The sequence below is a fragment of the Ceratina calcarata genome, unplaced genomic scaffold (assembly GCF_001652005.2).
Source record: "Ceratina calcarata isolate Rehan_Ccalc_2016 unplaced genomic scaffold, ASM165200v1 scaffold272.2, whole genome shotgun sequence".
Lineage (NCBI taxonomy): Eukaryota > Metazoa > Arthropoda > Insecta > Hymenoptera > Apidae > Ceratina > Ceratina calcarata.
This window is the reverse complement of record NW_017149416.1, coordinates 102,641-123,164: the sequence shown is the minus strand read 5'-3', so window position 1 is coordinate 123,164 and position 20,524 is coordinate 102,641. Positions and strand designations below refer to the sequence as shown.

The 20,524-nt window shown below is 47.5% G+C and overlaps 1 protein-coding gene and 1 long non-coding RNA gene across 9 annotated transcripts; one reads left to right on the top strand and one right to left on the bottom strand.

Moving 5' to 3' along the window:
- Positions 1–39: 39 nt before the first annotated feature.
- Positions 40–10,128, bottom strand: LOC113464156 (uncharacterized). 5 transcript variants are annotated; one of them, XR_003388992.1, is made up of 5 exons: positions 6,891–10,128; positions 6,528–6,719; positions 4,073–4,978; positions 851–1,552; positions 40–513 (listed from the first exon to the last, which is right to left on the bottom strand). It is a non-coding gene; the product is annotated as an uncharacterized LOC113464156 (long non-coding RNA). The 5 variants fall into 5 exon arrangements; XR_003388991.1 differs by having other exon boundaries at positions 6,528–7,290; positions 7,457–10,128; XR_003388990.1 differs by having other exon boundaries at positions 6,528–8,988; positions 9,080–10,128.
- Positions 1,789–20,018, top strand: LOC108623545 (uncharacterized). 4 transcript variants are annotated; one of them, XM_018022113.2, is made up of 10 exons: positions 1,789–2,149; positions 12,321–12,440; positions 12,788–12,962; positions 13,904–14,234; positions 14,356–14,659; positions 14,741–15,028; positions 15,371–16,557; positions 16,727–17,125; positions 17,242–17,397; positions 17,502–20,018. In XM_018022113.2, exons 2-10 carry the CDS (start codon positions 12,351–12,353, stop codon positions 17,653–17,655), a joined length of 3,084 nt encoding a protein of 1,027 aa, XP_017877602.1. In that variant the 5' UTR covers positions 1,789–2,149; positions 12,321–12,350; the 3' UTR covers positions 17,656–20,018. The 4 variants fall into 4 exon arrangements, with proteins under 4 accessions (XP_017877602.1, XP_017877604.1, XP_017877605.1 ...); XM_018022115.2 differs by having other exon boundaries at positions 17,480–17,594; XM_018022116.2 differs by having other exon boundaries at positions 17,242–17,411; positions 17,502–17,593.
- Positions 20,019–20,524: the final 506 nt, after the last annotated feature.

Below are 20,524 nucleotides of genomic sequence, written 5' to 3'. Positions count from 1 at the left end.
TAAACTATCTCACAGCGGAAGGAAGAAAGTTACGATCAGTAAATAAAAAAAAGTGTTTATAAAAATTATTTTTTTAACGATTGTATAATTCAATACATTCGTCTCGGATTGGTAAAACGAGAAAAGATCGCAGATACATCGATCGCGAGAGATACGTGGGATGTGGGTTCGGCAATTTAGAGGAATTGCAAAAAGAAGTATCGAATAACAAGTTTCTATCGTTCAATGAAAAGTAGAAATATAATACAGTTGCGAGCAGGGAGATTGATGATAAAATTATCGATTTGCAATGAACGGTTGAAACTTCCCAGGGGTTTCAACGGGGACCGCGACAGCCCTGTTTCTAGCCGAGCGTACTATTCTCAGATAGCGTCGATGCAGAGGTGGATACACAAACTCGGGTACCCAGTAAGCTCGTTAACTCCAAGAGCTTCCTCCGGGACAATTTTGTGTATATTATCGATAGACTGCGAACTTTCGATAAATTCATACTTTTATAAAAAACCTTGGACCCTACAAAAAAATTGAATTTTCCCATATTAAGCTCAGCTGTATTCCTGCACATTCGATGTCTAGTTATTAGCAGTTATTAGTAAACGTCTAACGTTACGTTAAGGTTGTATGAACCATAAAATCTCTGCTAAAAGTTTACATGTAATAAAAACCTGTGTTCTGGAAAATTTCTCAGATGTTGTACATCTGTGTACATACAGTGTTGTACATACAGTGTTTTATTAAGGTAGTATCTAGTAGCTGTTAAAATATCAATGCATTGTCATTGCTTTTATGAAAGGATTTATACAACCTTGAGAAGTGTTAGAGGAGAACAGTAGGAGAGTGGAATATTTACCCAGTTTCCAATTGTAACAGAAGGGAAACCTACGTACATTAAGTACTGCCTTGCATATTAATATTATACTCGAATCCAGACGCATTTTAATTACTCCTATGTGGGACGAATAATAATCGCACGAGCATCCTTTGAATCGTTGCAGACTGAGAGAAATAAGCGAGGCGAGGAAACCGGGACCGTGGCTCAATTCCATTTCCCAAAGGTCCTTTGTTACTTTTCTATCAATTTCAGATCTAGCCCACTTCCGGGATCGATCGGCGGCAGACGACCCGTGATGCTCGTCGCGACCGGGGGCGAAACAATTAAAACAGCGTTGCGAAAATTCTGTTCAATTACACGGTACATGATCCGAACCGGAATAATGGAGCGGCACGAAGTGACAGCTCGTTACGAGGTCCCACCTTTTTCCTTTTACCTTTGAAACTTCACGACCGAGTGGGATCGTGACTAATCCTACCCTGGGGGAGTGAGCGCCCCTACTGTGCACTAAATCCACAGAGGAGACTGCATCGATTCCGGTGCCCCGTCTATTCCCACCCCCTGTCCTCGCCATCGTCGCTCTTCTTCCTTCCTTGCGAGCTTTTTCTTCATACTTTTTACTACCTCTTCTATCAACGAATCGACGTTACCTCGTTTTCAATGCTCTACTTCATTTAAAACGTCGAATCAAGGAAGGGAAGAGACCTCAGAAGAGTAAATCTGAAATTGAAACACTGTCGCATTATTCTAATCGAAGATGATACAAAAATTAGCAGCAATGGAAGAAGTTGAGCTCTGGAAGGGATGACGTTCTTAAGGGAGGAACAAGGAATCGAAACAGCGAGGGGGTTGAAATTTGTAAACTGCCGGTCGAAGATGTGGAAGCTGTTCGGCTCGTGGCACCAGGGGGAAGGCGGTGCAGCCCTGACGGGTAGAGGGTGGCTGGTAAGGGCAGAAGGCGAGGAGAGCGTGTGCGCGGTGGATGGAGTTGCGACTGCGAGCATGAGTAGGACGCGGGTCGTCGTGTGTCGCTGCAGAGGGCCGAGAGAGCGTGTCTCCTGCGGAACACAGCTGCGTGCACGGACCGTCAAGATGTAAGCCGTCAGGGCAGAGAACGCGTGTGTGACGGTGTACGCCGCTGGCCCAGGCCGAGAGACCGCGCGTTACGAGGAAGAAAACGAAGAAGAAAAAGAAGTGGAGAAAGAGAGACAGAGAGAGACAGAGACGTCAAACGAGCCGATCCGGGAGGATGGAGTAGAGCGGGAACCAGGGGATCGATTGCTTCCCGATTGTTGGCATGGAGGACACGACACTGGGGTAAGTGGTATAAGACAGAGCGGGGTTAAGCCGGAGCTGGTCTCCGGTTAAAGGGATGCATTCCGTTCTCGTTCGGCCACCAGTTTTATATACGCTTTCGCGTTCGTGGCTCTCGCGCCGTGTGTCCGTAAGTGGTGCACGCCAGGATTCGACGATCGATGCGACCAGCCACGGATCCCACCGATCTATCTTTCCGTGGTTGGCGTCCGCTGGTTTCGACGTCGAGCCGACGATTCGTCGTCCGTACCATCACAACGCGACGGGTCCACCCCCTCAGCAACGCTCGAACCATTGGGACATCCTTTGCACGACCATTGACCGATCGTTGCTCACCCATTGCTTCTCCCTCGTCACTCTTTTTCTTAATCAAACGAAGGAAAACGGGGGTAGACAGACACCGCGATAAACGCGGTCGCTGTTAAACAGTAGCCGTGGCGGTGGTTCTCCTTGGAGCGTAAAAAAGTTGTTAGCAGCTATTTACCCAAGGGCTCTAACCGACCCTTACGGTTTTCGAGATCGCTGCTGCATCGCGAAAGGGTCGGATGAGCCTCTGGTTCTCCTCCTCCTCTTTGCCTCGAAATTCCATCCGTGTAGCTTCTTTCGACCGAGAGAGTCTAGAGGCTTCGCCTCGCCGATCACCGTCGTTCTCTTTTTATCTGGATCACGAAGAGCCACCCCGCCGCCCTTCTCTTCCTCGTTCCTGCACGTTTTTTAGCAACGGGCGATACACCGGGAGTCGAGGAATTGTCCGCCTCGGCCGTGTTCGTTCCCTTTCAACGGAACGAGAGCGTTCTCGTTAGCGGCCCGGCACTCTCGTCCCCCCCCCCCCTCCGATCCTCGAAATCGCTAGCCATTCACGGAAACGAGGGTCGCAAAACGAGCCCGTTCGACGCGTTTCCTGAAAGCATGCTCACCCTCGCCTTCGCTCCCTATGGTCGATGCCATCGGGTGGCACACCATCGAAGTACGTCAATGGGTTAAGGAGAATCTTAAAGCGACTCGTTTGCCCTGGGGAAACGGCCTCGAGGATTTCTCGACCAGGCCAGGATTCAATGCGATTGAAAGGGAAATGTTCGCGGAGTGGCGCGCCTGGCTTCGCTGGTGATACGCGGCCAGTGCACGCAAAGGCGAGAATGGGGATTTGCATGAGAAAACGAGCTCCGGAGTCAAAGGAGAGGCGGTCGTTTATTTAACTTGACGCGGCGCGACGACTCGACGACAGGTCACGGGAACGGATGACACCGACCGATCTCGCGACGACGGGACGACCTCTCCTTCGGCGGACCGTCAAAGAAGATGAGAGGCCACCTGTCCGTGTTACTGGGTGCGGCGGCTACGATATTAATAGGCGTCGATTCGTAAAAGGGGCTGCGACCGCCCCGTTGAATTCGATTAATCAACGCTGATTGATCGCACGCTGGCTCGCTTCAGAATGAGAAAAGGCAAGAACGGAAGCGGAGGAGTTCCAGTTTCGAGAACCAGGCCATGTTTTCCCGTTCGATAAATATCTACGTTTCCACGAACTGGGTCTCAAGATGTTTAAATGAACGTACGGAGATTTTTCTATACCTTTATGATAATGCGAGAGTCCATCGTTCGATGCTAGACCGAAGATTTTGTTCAATTATAAGAGTACTGAATCTGCAGAAATGATCAATGCCGCATGTAATCTGTAAGACGATTCAGAATATCGAATTCAATATTAAAATGACCAAATAAATGTCTCGAACAAATTATTTAAACCGATACCAAAAGAGTGTATCTATTCGAGATGATCTCCTCGTAAAATTCAGTTCCTTAAATGGTGAAAGAAAAAGCTAGGCCGAGAATACTTTCCCTTTCACGAGCGAATTCTTTCGACCGTGACAGGTCACGAGGGCCGAATGAAATCTCAATGAGATTCGTCTCACTTTATTCGAATACCTCGGCCACTGCCAATCCCACGAAGAATGATCGGATCGCCTCCAATAACGATTAGACTACTTGTAAGCGTTCCAACAATTTTTGTTGGAAGGGAAATTCAAATTCCCAGCGGGACGCCTCGCTGATAACGAGAATCCTCTCGATTTGCCTAAAAGATCAGTCCACGAAGGCTACCAAATGATTTTTACTGATAGACACGTGTCTGAGCTGGATCAAGGATATCACAGTTTACCTATTCGTCCAGCAGCGCTCCAATTCAAACACTGTAAGAACGTAAGATTTGATTTAATACGATCCATATTACATGAGTTGCTCATTCTTTATAAGTGACAACCAAGGAGTAATTCATGCACGAGATTTTTAAAAAAAGAAAATTCTATACACCTTGCATAAACAAGCTGTTCGTCACGGAAGCCTATCTGAAAGAAAAATCACGACGCGCCACGAGGTGGGAGATAAAACGCTATACGTGCCTATCGTCAAAAAGTGCAGCCGCGTAATTTGCAACGAGGCGACGACGCGACGCACGGGACGACGGCGTATGACTAATCAAAAGAGGCGAGCGTCGAAGAAGGTGGAATTACGTCAAACGCGAGTCGCGGCGTGTCCGTCGATTCACCGTCGCCGTGCGTCGAACACGAGTTCGTCGTCGGGGGACCGCCGAGATTCACGTGTCATCTCCTTGCATCCGTGTCGCGTCCGCCTGTTTCCAGTGTCGTTCGACGTGGAGGATGAACAAAAGGACTCGTTCGTCGATCATCGATCATCCGTGAAACAGATTCCGGTGACGGTTGACTGCGTGCCTCGCCGTTTTTCCATCCGGGGAGATCCTCCTCGGTTGTTCGTTACGATCGTAAGTAAGCGTTTGTACTCTTCGTTCGCTCATCGTTACGCTGAATAGGCCTTCTGTCAAATTGAAACTGTGATAAAAGGTCAATGACGAAACATGCTCTCGACTGAGCGTAAGAAATAGGACAAGTGTGCGGGATTTAATTGGCGCGGAAGATCGTACCGAAAAACGGGCTCCTGTTAAACGATCAGCTGTTCACCTGTCCCGTTTTTCCGGCGCTTCGCGCGATTCACGTCCATCGACCCGATAATTAATTTCGCCCGTGTCACCATTGCATCCGACGGGAAGGGATCGATCGCCAGGATCGTCGTTTATTCTTCCTCTTTTTGTGGTCTTCTATTTGGAACGTGGAACAAGGCGTATCGAAACAGCGCCATAAAATCGATTCCCCCAAAGCGTGCGGAAAAATATCTGGATGGGATCGGAATTTTGAAAGCCGTCCGAGCGGGAGGACGTTTATAAATAAACGGAACGCGCCGATTTGTTGCTGCGCAATCGTCTTGTTCTCGTTCACGTTGAAACCCGGAAAATTCTCTGTACCGCTCGCAAAGTTTTCATCCACGAACCGGACGTTCTCTCTCAAATTGCAAATTGGAAATCGTGCAATTTCGTTTACTGCGCAATGTGTTTAGTCTGTCAGCCTTTATCGATAATATCACAAGTTTTACGATGATTAATTGAAATCGGATAGAATCCTATTTCATTTATCATATAAAGTAATAAACGTATGAAACGAAGTTTGCCATTCCCACGGCATGACGTCGAATCGGAACAATAATAATACGAGAGTTGTGAGTGCTTTTAAAAAACGAGGAAATAGCATGGGCGACGCGGGGAACGTCACCAGGGAAATATGCAGGAACATACATACGCGTACCGTGACGAATCAAGTCCGGGGGTAGATCGCGATAAGATGATACTAATATATATCGTCCTGCTTCGCAACGACACGTTTCGTCCGATCATCCAGCTATACGTATCGACACGAGAGTCCAGCTATGCGTATCGTTTCGCTCTGCCTGTTCTTCTCGCTAGGATACGTATGCCTACATTTACGCTTCACGATTGGGAAGGCAAAGTTCTTCACTTTAACTGCCAACGCGAGTGATCAACTCTACGAGCATCGTGTCCAAAATGCATCTACGATCATAGCAAGAATACAACTCCATTTTTGACAATCCCTTGGTTACGACATGTATGAAGAGTTCTATATCGTTTGATGTATGATGTAATTCGATAGATTTATAAAAAATTTTGTACCTGCAGGCGAATGCTCCAAGTTAAAAAAAATTCGATGAAAATGCAAATAAAGACTAACCTTTCATCTCAATAATCACTTATTATAATTAGTACTTGTACCTTTTAACCTACCTCTAAGACTAAATCTCCTTCTTTCTCTCTTTCTCACACCACAATAATCACTTATTATAATTAGTGCACTTGTTCCCATAATTTTATGATCTACACGAAGTCGATAGAAACGAAGCTGACTTTCTTGCCAATGTCGTCTATTACATATTCACGTTTCGACGCTGAGTAGTTATTAAAAAATCTGGTCCGATCGTAAACCGCTTATTCTACTTAGGTTTAGACAGACGAACTCACCGCCGAATTGACAAAGTAGCTAGCCTTCCCGTTGGACGATCCTCTTGAATGTTTGAATGCGCTATTAACGATCGGTTGGGGGTTGAAATCAGAGAATCCACTTCTGGAATGCGTTCGAAAAGGGAACACCGGTGTAACAACCGGTGGAGAAGGAAAATCGATGCTCTTTAGAACGGAGCCCAAGTACCTACACTATAGGTTAAACGAGCTATCAAATATCGTACGATTTTCTAATTGATTATCAATTTTTATGGGAAATAAAACATTTTCGGTATCAGCCGAGTTCAACATAATTGTAACTATAAAACGTATAATAGTCAGAATTTCGTAAAGAAAAGATTGAAAGGCGTTTAAACATTTTACCTATCTTTGGAAATTCGATGTCGGTTTAGACAGATGCAATCCCTTGGCCCAAAGGTGAGAAAGCTTAATGGGCGTCGGAAACGGTTAGGCGCGGTGGGACGCGGCGTCGTTTCATTATTCATTGTGGTCGTTCGTTTGGCCGGGCGGAATGATTATCGGGTATCGGTGGTAGCCGCCGGACTCTGCTTCTTTCCACTTTATAAAAAAAGAAATCTCGTGTATCTGGCGTGTGTCTATCCGACACGTACGCGAGCGTCGATGTAACCGCTAACAAGGCTCGTCTATTTATAGGCGACGTTGTGCCGCCGCATCGGAATCCGCTGCAATGTTTTCCGATTTTCTCCGGTGGAACGAGAACGAGAGTCTCTGCTCCTCCCTGCATCTGGAGCCGTGTCCTCCGCTTAATTGAAAGATGATTAATCAGACGAAATTAAGGACGAATAGAGTAACCGCGAGATTTCCAGCAATATAGCAAATGTCCCAGTTTCTGTTCGCGTCACAATTTCTACTCACAATCTCGAGCCAGTGTGTAGAAATTGCAACGTGAAATTAGAACATTTACTTACTATGTTTCAGTGTTTCTTTTTTTCAAAGGATCCTCGGACTCGTCGAACTGTCGGAAGATCCTCTCTGAAAGCAGACATTGTGTCTGAGGATAATACCGAACCAAATCTGAAAGTTAAAAGAGTTTTGAGTATAGTTTCGCGTTGCGCTTGAATTAGTCGCAGTCTCGGTGCAGATCTGTCTGATAGGAGTGAGATATTGCACGGTATAGGGCACAGGGTATAAGCGTTATCAGAGAATGCAGCCCGTATCCTCAGCCGTCTCGACGCCCGTCTGGATGGCTATTAGACCTCTTCCCCGTCTCCTGTCCCGCTCGCTCTCGAATTAAGCCCGATCTTCCTTCGGGAACAGACACTTTTCAGCTATTGGCACTATTCCATGCCTGTGCAGACACGTTAACCAACTTCCGCGCTCCTTTCACGGTCGTTAAACTTGCTACTCGCGACCGATGGAAACTCATGTTTCGACGCTAACCATAGAATATTTTTAACACGTACAACGAGAATAATGCATTTGAAATAAGTACGATAGGGAGGTGGTGTTTCTCGAAATTCCGAGAAAAAAGTTTAAATTTTCCGAGAGTTTTTTCTGCTTACCTGTTGCCGCTGGCGAAAAATATTTGAAACAAAAGTTGTAAGTTAACGCCAGATCGAGCGTTGAAAAGAAGATATAGATTTATTCTTGTTTTTTAATCTCGTCCTCCTAGAGAAATTAATATAAGCCGGAACTAGCCAGGAATCATTATCCCAAATTGTACACTCATTGAGTTAATGTATAAATTGCAAAATGAAGATTATAGAAAAAAACGAATGTGCAGCAGACACAAAGGGGTTCCGGTACGTCTAGCTTAGACAAATGTAACTGAAAAACGGGCGCCGTAGACCGTGAGGTAATCCCTTTGAACGTGGCAAAAAATCCGGGGTCTCCACAAACGTCGAGCTCGGACACGTTTTCGAGCCCCCGATCCCAAAAACGTGAACGCCGTGTCTCCGGAGTCAAGCGGAGCACGAAATTGTTCAGAAGATGAGCACTAGGAGTATACGGGGCATACGAGCCAGACACCGTTACTCGTTTCAGTAGTATAACTCGTAGCTGGTTAGACGGATTCGAAAATTGTTTCGTCCATTCTACTCGCTGCTAAGAACCGTCCTTACGTTCTCATACTCGAGTGTATTCATTAAGTACGTCGAGTATCTATTACAAATTCTCCTTTCGTTTTATTCTCATTCGACTGACTTTGGTATTACCGTCCATTTCGGAGTTGATTAAACGGAATTGATCATCGAATCCCAGCGATTTGGCCTTTCGTATTTACATAATTTGAAACCGATAAATCGGAACGACTTCGTCGAGTCGAATGGAAATACCAAACTTTCCGTTGGAACGAGTTAAACCCATTCGAAATTTCTTCCTCTCGGCTTCCGGCCAAAATACTTGCAACCTTTCAAGCATCAGGACCAGCGATATAGGTATCTGTCGTTCGCCATCCCCTTTGGACCCAGTTCGCCTTTGTTTTTCTTTTCCGCCGAGTTCTCTACGAGAATTGGAAGGGTCAAGATGGATTGATCATTTCCGATCGACGGGACAAAGAAATAAGTCTAGCGGTCGGTTTGAAAGTGGCTCACGTTTGTCGGGGGTTCGTTTAACCAGCCGACGACACGACGCGCCGCGGCGCTTCCTCTCGAGACGGCTGAGCAATTGATTTGCCAGGAGATTGGAGAACGCAAAACAAGACATTCTGAAAGAGATCCCATCGATTCCAGTTCAGTCGACCCGTCACTGACTGTTCAACTTTCATGGTCTCGCCAGTGATACTCGCACCACGTAGCTAATTTTCCAGCCATTCCCTTTCAATTTTCCGCCGGAACGAGTTTACCGGCGATACTGTCCACGAAACTCGGTACCAGCGCCGACTCTGCTGTCTCATTTTTCCCCTGTATTTAACACTGGAATTACAGTTAATTAAAGGCGCGGTATAAAAACATATGCGCCTACCATTAAAGCTAATTAAAGTGTACCGTGCACGGGCGTTATATTTGTATAAAGAATTGATGGAATTCCTGGCATCGTGGACCGGCCGTTCTAATTAGTTCGTTACTTAGCACGCGTTTAGAGCTCGGGACCCTGGAGTCACGATACGTTTCGCGATCATTAGACGCTGTTAAAATATCCCGTGACTCATAGTTAATACAGAGCCCGCCGGTCGGTGGTAGTACTACTACCGTGGCGTGAGCGAGTGAACAGCGTGTGTTTAACACGTTGAAGCACGAGATTCAGTCTGAGCCCCTCGAGACTTCGTTGCTAATTGGCTCAGCATATCAACGACCTTTCTTATATTGCGAGCTTCTTTTTTCCCGTCCCAAGACCCTGCTAACTCGAAACGAAACTACCCTTCAACGGATTAATTCACTCCGAAACGTGGTTTCTCGTCGTTGCTAATTCGTTAATTAATATCGGTGTAGGAAACGGCCCTTTGATCCTGTCTCGTTCGTTCTCTCCTTTCCAACGTATTAAAAAATAGTTATATAATGGCCGATGAGTCGCAGATTTGTATGGAAGATGAAACGTCTTTAGTACAATTAACACCAGATCTGCCAAGAGGGCTTAAAATGATTTGTTTGGCATTTCTTATAATCATTATTCTCATTTTTTGAAAAATTATAGTGATCTAAAATTTGCATGTATTCTTATGGTAATCACTTTTCCCGTAGGTAATTGGAGTGCCTACAACTTCTATTTGAAGCATTCTTCGATATTTTGAGAAAAAAAAATTTTTTATTTTTCCGAGATTTTTCCAAGGGGTACCCCTTCAAATTTTGCGAAATTTTCGTTTTTTGCCAATAACTCCCAAACCGCTTGACTTACGAAAAAATTGTATAAGACCTTTCTTGTAGAGAACGACGAGATCTACAATTTCTGTATAAAAGTTTGTTGCTAGCATTAATAGTTTACGAGTAATTCACGAAAAACTGTTTTTTCGTTTTTCGTCAATAACTCGTAAACTATTAATGTTAGCGAAAAACTTTTACACAGGAATTGTAGATCTCATCGTCCTCTACAAGAAAGGTCCTATGCAATTTTCCCGTATCTCCAAGGGTTTAGGAGTTATTGAGGAAAAACGAAATTTTTTTCCAAAAGTTCGCCGTTTCGACGCTGGGATGGTTGGATTTTGTCAACATCTATAAAATGCCAAATAATCATACTTAACTCATTAAATATCGAAAATAGAAGATAAGTGAACTATTTTTAATAATAGGAAATGCGTTTTTCTAAGGTACATCAACTTTTGGGATTGACTGTATAGCCAATACATCCTTAAATAGTCATATCCTGAACATTGCAATATGCATTCATCTTTGTCATATTGTGTCTATTAGATTTCTTGCATATTCAGTTTCGTTCGAATCGCATAAAACTTGGAATCTAATTGTTATCTTTCATTTAGTCGTCGAAACCGACGATTGAAAACGTTAAAGCGCGAACGTGAGAAGTGAACTTTTTAATCATGTCACTCAGAGCGATAGTCCCACGAATGACACGGATTCGAGTAAAGTTCCTCCCTTTGACAGACGGCCGGTAAACTTCGTCTGACTACCCGCCGTCCTATTTCCAACCGGTGAAAGAAATTACATCCGTTCCAACTGACAAGAGAGACCGGCCCTTTCTCGGCGGTCCGTTAACGAGCATAATCGAATAAATCTTTAACTCTCGCGTAACACGATTCGGTCAATCAAAAGCGTAGTTCCTACACGAATTCACGAGCCCTTCGAAAGGGACAAAGGGAGAGCGCTGGAATAAACGTCACGTACGTTTTATTGCGACTTCGAGGAAAATCCTGTTTGCAGCTTCGGACGGAACGAGCGGGTTGTCCTGATGTTTGCGCTCCGGCAACTTGTTGACGCGTTCGCCTCTTCTCAAAGGGAGATGGTGGTTACCCGCACGGTTTGTCCACGCGGTTCTGTTAGCTTCGCGATTCGTGGCCAGTGTGCTTTCTCTCTTGATAAATCAGAAAGCAAATGCACCGTCGATTGTATTAGAGAGATCTGCAACAGACAGAACTTGACAAATATTACAAATTAAATCGTTAGAAGATATTTCAAATGCTAAATAAAATCAGTCATATAGACGTAATCGTACAAAGAATTATGAGCCAATAAAATCCTGCTTCGTCAACGTTCTCGGAATAATTAGTTTTAGTAAATCAAAGGACGACGTGCACCAGTGGAACGACGGTAGATAGAAGGAGTCTCACCGGAGAAATTCGCCCGCCACTTCGAGTGCGCGCTATAAACTCCGTCCGGAGGTTGTAAAATATCCGACAGACGAGCTTTTACGAGATGCGACCCCGCGGGCGCCGCGTCGGTCGGAACGGGGAAACGAGGTAATAGGGTCGCGGAAAAAATATTTAGAGATCGTTTTGATGGAAAATTGGTGCTCTCGAACACCAGTGACGTAAACGACAAGTGGCCCTCTCCACGTCGGCACGTCCTGCACGTCGCGATGCAACGCGACCGCTCCGGTTAATCGATTCGTCCTTCGCTGAAACGTTCTAACGTCAACACCGATTAGCTTCTTTGACAGCGGCGATTCGCGAGCGGCGCATCATCCGAGAACGGCTTTACATTCGGATAATTGGCAGCCTAAAAATCACGGTAGCGTATTTGTACATATATTGAAACGAGATTGTTAAGGAGTCGTACAGAGATCAATCCTCGTCTTCTTGCTGATTCCTCGTGTCCGAATCGCAGTTTCCTAATAAAATCATATATTTTAGAACGTTGCGAACCGATAAACGAATAGGCAGAGATAAGTTTCATTTTACCCGATTGGTACAGGAATGGTTAAAACGGTGGGACGTTGTTGCAGCATCATCGAGGGCTGAGCTATCGCTAAAATATGGCGTCGGGCATACCGAGCGTTCATCAGAGGAAGCTTGGACCAGCGCCGATAGCGTCCTTCGAAGACCTGTCCGACGAGGTGGAAAACGTGAGTCCTTCCCTGTGTCCTCCCTGAGTCTCCTCTCTAAATCGGCTGCTCTCGTGCGAGGGATCCATCCGGCTCCTCGAGGATCCGTGTCGACTCCCCTTGGAGGATCGCGCCGATCGTTGCCCGCACGCGCTTTGCCCGCTCCGCGCCGCGGTTTCTCCCCGCGCGAACGAAAAAGGCGTGAGGCCTCCGTTTGTCGACACGCTCGCCCGTCCCGCGGGTGTCTCGTTCCGCCACCAACCATCTAGCCACCACTCAATCAACCAACCAACCAACCACTCAACCACTACACCCCAAGTGAACTGTTCAATCGACGACAAAACCAGCCTTACCAAATTTGAATGCAGGGGGAACCGGCTACGCGAATGCCAGGCATCGTCGAGGTCACCACGCCGGCAACGCCTGGTAGCTCGTTAAAGACACCGAGCACGCCGAGAATTGATATCAGCAGGGCGAGTAGTTCCTCGCATCATGAGGACAGTAACTCCAGGGATTCGTCGCCGGAGAGGGAACTCCTCGCAGGTACGCACCGATCTCTACATCTCCTAATCGCCAAATGCACAGGGTTCGATCAAGAAGTTCCAGAAATCAATGAGACGATGTTCCGGTTTCTGAAATTCGATAGAAATAATTAGATTTCAGTCCCGTCAAAGATTTGAGATAGATATCGGAGAACATTTTGATCAAGCTTTGCAAGCACATATTCAAATCGACTTCAGGCGTAATCTTGATCAATCGCGTGGGTCAGTGTACGTCAACCGTAATATCCGAATATCTCCGTTCCTAAAACGCTCGTCAGTAAGTATGTATGTACGTTGTCCCTTGAACGGGCAAACATAATATCGATTCGCGAACGGAGAAAAGTCCGTGGAGGACGATTCCGGACGAGAAGAAGAAGAAGACGACGAAGCGGAGGAAGGTTGGCTACGAGGCCGGGTCGCGATCGATCGGAACGGAACCGCGTGCGTTGTTCACCGATGCGGTGTCTCTAAACGCTCCCCGGGGAGATAACGGCGAGCCCCGTTTCTGCTCGTGTGCCACGAATTAATACGCGCCCTCGAGTCAACTTTATGGAAGCATTCGAGAGGGGAACGACGCGCTCGAAGTTTGTCCTATATTCAAGAGAAGGGCTCGCCTTTGTCACGACCGGCACGTACACACGCGTGAACCGACGGCACGATTTTGTTTTCCTCCAGAAGCCGAATGTTTTGCTGTGACAAGCGATTTCTTTTGTTGTTCGGTACTGAAATAGGAAAACGAGCTATAGTAGTTTAACCATGACTTACTAGAATCCACGAGTAGTCAATTAGAATACAAAAAAGTAGAAATCTGTTAAAAAGTTATTAAACCTTCTTAGGTAGTCTTTGATAGTTGAAGTAATCGTTGAGGTAGTCGTTGAGGTAGTTACGCCGTTAGAACGATTCCGGTTCGTTTCATGGAGAACTGGTGAAAAATATTTGCAGGCGGAGAACCTCCACCTGGATGCAAGCTGACCCTGGGCTATAAAGAGGACGCCCAAGACCTGAGGTCGTCGACGGAGGAGCTCGATCTGCAGGATCCCGTTCACGAGCAGGACCTTAGAAGAGAATCAAAGAAATTAGCCAAGAGAAAAAAAGAAGACGGTTCCTTGTCAGACTACAGCGGGAAACAGCTGGACAGAGAACGGAAAGACAGCAACTGCTCGGAGATCGTCCTGTTGAACATCAGCGGCCGAACGTCTAGATTGTCCTCCGTCGGGAGCCAGGGTTCCGGAGCCTCTGGCAAGCTCTCCGTCGTCTCGGCTACGTCCTCCAGGTAACTTCATCCTCGCCATCGCTGTCCGATATCTAAACCGTCGATTTTCATGTAAAACAAAAAATCAGTTTAGCGTCGACAATTGCCAATTCGGAACTAGAGATTGATACTGTTTCGACAGATCACCGAGTCCGCACAAATGCCTTCTCGAAACGTCGTTTTGCGGGAGCAAGCCGATGCTAGCGGACAACCTGATCGAACCGTCGAAACCGGAGACGGACGATCTGGAGAAGATCCTGTTGAAACGAGAAGCGGACACCACGAAGGCGTTGATTCCGGAGAGTATAAAGGTTTCGATGGTCGACGGGAACTTCAAACCGGACCCGCTGGACAAGCCCAGGAGAAGAGGTCGCGAGGAGAGGAAAGAAATCTTCAAGAGGGAGGTGGAGATCACGAAGAGATTCTTGGAGAAGGTCAACATCGAGGTAAAGAGAGTGGACGGACGAACGGACTGTTTAAATTTGCCTCTCGTGAGCACGAGTGCTAGCGTTTGATTCTCATTTAAGTTGCCGGTGGTGAAGAAGCCGGCGGAGACGCAGAGCGCGACGACGTTGTCGGAACAGTCGGCGACGGGTCAGTCGCAGGAGGTGCAGAAGCCGGCGACTTTGGACTTCAACGACAAGAGGAAAAAAACGCAGAACTTCAAAGAGATCGTGCAAACAACACCGACGACGAGCAGCGCGACTGGTAGCCCCAAGCTACCGAGGCACCAGAAGGTCCGCGACCTGGAGGGCTCCCGCACGCCGAGCCCCTCATCCGTTTCCAGGAAGAGCAGCTTCGCGTCCCTCTTCAAGGTATTGCCCGCTGCTCCACGCGAGTAACTAACTACGCATCTGGTATGCTGCTGAACATACGGTACGCCGTAGTCGCGAGTCACAACGATGTGCCTTGAACGGTCTTCCCACCATGGTATATGAGACGAAACGGTCGATTAAGCGACTGTGTGAACCGCGTCGCTGTGACTCACGAGCACGGGTACGATGTAACACTAGACATGACGCCGCTTCTTCACACACATGCTCCACACGGATTCCTGGCTTTGGCTTTGTAGAAGACCCGCTAGCTTAGTCGAGAGGAATCTCGAACAAAAGACACTGCATGCCCTCTTCTTGACCACCGCGTGTTCAACTTTTAAGGCCCGCACAGACGGCAGTGTGTTGAGCCCAGAGTCACCATCGCCCAGCACGAAACCGCGACGTAGCCTCACATCGAAGATCAGGGACACCACCGAGAGCCTGCGCAGCAGGTCCAAGTCCCGCGAGCGGGTGGTAGTACCCGCGGACAAGGGGTCCGGCAGCTTGAAGAAGGACTCGAAGAACAAGGGCGTGTTCTCGTCGACGTTGAGCCTGTTCAAGAAACGCGAGAGGAAGAAGAGTTACGACGAGGCGATCGCGGCCTCCTGCGGTACCGAGCTCGACGGCCACCCGTCCCTCGAGAGCATTGGCCACGTGGAGTTCCGTTTCAACGCCGAGAAGGAGAGCCGTAAGGAGGATTCGATCTTCATAAGCCTCCACGCGGATGATAGGAACTACGAGGAGGCTTTGCCCTCGGAGAGCGTGTCGATTCCTCTCGAAACGCCCACCAAGCTGCTGGACGAGTATGAGTCGGAACCGCTGACTGGGAGCATCGTCACGGAGGTATCCATCGAGCATTATCCACCGCCGTCGAGGATAAAGACCGAAGCGTTGATCGAGACGACGTCGAGGCCTTCTTACTCGCGGGATAGCCAGATACCGCAGAGCATCTCGAAGGACTCGGAGATCTCGAGGAGCTCTTCGAAAGATTCGAAGCTGAGCGGTCAAACGAGACCTATCGTGGAATTCAGATCGTCGACGGAAGTGAAGACTCCCGCGGAGCATCGGGTGTCCAGTAGCTCGTCGAAGGATTCGATCGGGAAGAAGGAAGCCACGAAGCCGAAGAGGAGAAGCAAGGAGAAGGCCGTGGAGCAAACCGTCGAGCCGCCCGAGAGGATAGAGCATGACGCGCCGCGGCAGAAGCAGATCAGGGAGCGCGTGCAAGTCGAAGAGTGCAAGAAGGTGGAACCGATGGACGAGGGGCTCAAGCCGCAGGACGTACTTCAGAAAACGCCGAGCGTGATCTCCGATTTGGATCACAACAGTTCGGAGTCGGAGAGGGACTCGGAGATCGATTTTGTCAGGAACAAAGTCGAGAAGCTCGTCGAGGAATTGCCGGATGAGAGGAAAGGACTGTTCTACGAGGAGAGCTTCGAGGAGGACCTACCTTACGTACCGACCACCCTACCCCTGGAGAAGAGCGTCGCTATGCCGATCTTACCAGTGAAGCAACGACTTCAGGAAGTTAGGTAAGTGATACTTCGCTCGCTACAGAGAAAAATTCAATGTGCAGGAAATACGAACATGAAAAAGCTGCATGCGTGTCGCGGTGTACAAATTTCTATTGAAATCGTTTGATTTTGCATAACGAAAACTTTAATTCCTGTTCACGTTTTTGCGTGATCTTATCTGGTCCAGAACGATACCTATCGAGAGACCACGATCGACGACGCCGATAAACCCGACGCTGCTGGACGAGTTCGTGATGCACACGTCTCTCGACGAGCGCCGCGTGGAGAAGATGAAGATATCTCTGCCGCGCGAGGAGAGCTTCAAGCTGAAGAGCCCGCGTAAGCACGGGACGAACACGTTCATGGAGTTCGCGGGCAAGGTGCCCGACGGGGGTCGAAAAGCCGCGGGGAAGTCGCCGAGTCCACCCCCACTGCCACCGAGAGCCACCGCCAGGCCGAGCAACTGGATCAACTTCGAGGAGATACCAGAGAAGAGGAAAGCGCCGAAGAGAATCCAGACGATACCGCGACCCGACGACGAGGTCAAATCCGGCGGGTACAGTTACGTGCAACCGGAGGAGTGCAGGTATGTGCGTACCTCGTCCAAGTATCAGTCAATAGCAGAATTTCCTTGAACAAATGACTTCGAACTCGAACGAACAAGCTGTTATTCAATGATCTTCGTTTGTTCGGGTCGTGCAGGTGCGAATGTCACGAGGAATCGCGGCGCGCGTCGATGAAGGAGGCTGCAGCGACGAGAACGTCGTCGTCGTGCAGCAGCAACGGTGAACGGCCTTGCAACGGTGACAACTGTACGGTGCCGGCGTCTACGTCCATGGACCGTGCCAGTATCGTCAGGTAAACGCGCCCGGGTACGATCGTCGAATCAAAGCCGAACCGATCTCGTAGAACAATCGTCGAAGACGCTAGTGATGAGTAGAGGTCTGTTTCTGTACTTTCAGTGACAGCTCGTTGGAGTGTAACCTGAGCGCTGGCGACGAGAACAACGCGCAGACGAGCTTGTCGACGAAGCCGTTCAGCATGGACCTGGACGTTAGATCGAATCGGTCCAGTATCGTGTCACAGGACGAGACTGACGAGACCTTGCACCAATAATAGTGTTTTTCCACGGCACGATACGTCACCCTCCCGCCTTGCCTTACCACTCTTCTTGCTCCTGTTCGACCAGAAGACGGACGTTCTATCCCCGTTGGAGTCGGTACTCCTCTTCTCTGGCTGCCCTCTGCGTCGTCTACCTGGATAACGAACAGGGATCTAAACGATTTCGAAACGTTTCAAATTGATACTTCTTCGGTTTCCGATAACTGTTTCAATAATCGGAACTGACGTCGAAATTGTCGTCAACCTCTGGTTCTCTGTCAGAATTTCCCGAAGAAAGAGATTTCTACTGTAAGTAATTTTTATTTCCTTTTATACACTCACGTCGTCTGTTACTGATGATTGACAGAAATTCACGGTTTCTCATACAATTACGTAGCCGCGCTACGTGCAATCGTTCTCCCAATTTGATTTCACTCGATACGCGCGAGAGGTGTTCGTTGTCCAGCTCTCAGGCGTCGTATTTTATTCACGAATCGTATTCTGTACACCGTTCCGAGCCTCCTCGAATTTTCTCCTCGTCGAGTACGCAGCTCGGTTCTTCTCCTTGTTTCTCGGAGGCATTGAACATCGAACGTGTACGGCTGTTCCACTCGAATCGTTCAATCCTTGTATATATCTTAAAGAATCGTTTTCGTTTTTAGACTAAGCTCTCGTACCTACTTTCCACGCGGACCTCGTTCGTTCCCTCGACGTTGACAGACTCGCGTGTTTACCTTTTTGAGAAACAGGTAGACCGCGGAGGCACGCTTGCACGCGCGTTGACCAAATGCTTCCTTAATTATGATAGTGAGATAAAAGGGTTAGCGAACCGATTGCCGGGTGTCCGGAGCTCGCCTCGGGGTCGAAATTAAGAGTCTAACGTCGGAAAGTAAGCTAATAATATAGCAAAAGTTACGGCGAATATTTATTAGATGGATCGCCTTGAAAGTATCAGGCCTCGAGGAACCGGAAGTGACGCGCGGCCTCAAATATCATTCGCCCACTTCATGACGGCCCAACTCCTCGACAAAGTCGAAGAGACACAGGGAAATCGGGTCACGAAGGGAGTTTGTTACTCTCGATGCTTCATATCACGTAGATAGGCCTGGCCAAGGTCTGTAAGTACACACCCCCGCGGGGGTTAGGACGCGTTAAAAAGAAAGTTTGTCAAGCGGGCAATTTACGTATTATCGCGCCGGCTCTCGCGATCTTTCAGAACTCATAATTAGACCACGGATTCTTTGCGTTTACAGTAAAATCGAGTACATAAAGAACATAGAAAATGCATATAGCGATACAAACTGCAGAAGATTAAAGAAAGCTCTTCACGAAATGTTATTTCTTTAATTGACACAACATTCATCTTGCACAGGAATCCGCGGCGTGTTTATAACGATGTGTAAAACTTTTTAAAAGAGTCAGACAAGACGGTCGTTCACGCATTTCATCGTCGATTTGGGATAATCGCGAAACGATACATTCGGCTTAATTAATTTGAGATTTTTATCAAAGCTCTCCCAATCCATCACGTATAAATGACGTATGCGTGTTTTCCGTGAACGTGTTGCATGGCGCATATCATACTCATATCCGCGAGGCCGGCGTCATTTCAGCGAGCTCCGAACTCCGATTAGAACGACGGGTACAAACGAGAGACATCTCTCTCGATTCCGTTGGACGTTCAGTAGCGAGGGTATCGATGTTAGCGAGCTTTAATCATGTCAGAATCAAACGACCACGAGCGACAGAATCGATCTGATTGCGTTTTCATTGTACTTGGAGTGCTTCGGTTGCTTCGCCGGGACGGAAGGATCATCCCTCTTTTCGAGTTTAAACAGATTGTTTCGCAACGTATCGGACGGTGTTATTTCCGATCGAAGCTTCCTAAGATGAACTTATTTACATGATCCTTCAACGAACGCATAAGTCATTCAATAAGAAAAGAGACTGAGTTTCGTGACGTCACCGACGGTTTTAATGAGAAATGCATTTTAGGGAGAGATTCTGTTATCTGTGGGTCGAATCGAAGAGTACAAGACGATAGAAATAATTATAGATGTTCTTCGATCCTTAAACCGATAGGAAATTCGATGAAGTCGTTGACGATGTATCGTCGACCGCGAGTAGCAATTCCCCGTGAGATAATTAACGTAACGATTCTATGAAAGCTCGGTCGCTCTTTGTTTGCATTTTTAATCGACGATTCACTAAACTAATTAGCTGTCTCGTACGGACAGGCGTGGATGTTAGAGTAATTTCGGTGAGCCCTGAGGAATTGTGAGATCTGTTGGGTGAGCCGTTCGAGCTTTTTTCGCCGTATGGAATATTTGACACTCACAGAATAAACGCCGCTGGCTCGTGGCCAGCTTATAACATAACCACTCGTTCAGTCCCGCTGCCCTTTAGCAATACACGCGAGCGTTCACGATTACTCTTAAGTTACTTACTTGACGTCTAATAGAGACGTTCCAGTGTTCATTTTATGTAAATAAAGAAGATCGAACAGAGAGCGCATATCGCAACGATGACGGTGTACATGTGTGCGTGTGAAAGAAAGAGACGGTGGGACAAATAGTGAGAGTGCGAAACGAGGAAGCAACCGAACGAGGAATAAAAATTAATGATTATCTGCGTTTTCGACAGATGGCTCAATCATCTTCGAATAAAAGAGAACAAACACGCGCGTTCCTTCCTCTCGATCGTGAAACGTCGTGTGAGGCGAGTAAACTTCGCGGCACACGAATTCCTTTCATCGTTTTAATTATTTTAATCGAATCGCAACGATTCCTGATATTCAGGAGTGCGTGTGTGATCCATCGAACGAGTTCACCCCGGGGAAGAAGGAACTCGGGTCTTCCAACCAGCGCAGCGTTGGGCCATCGCG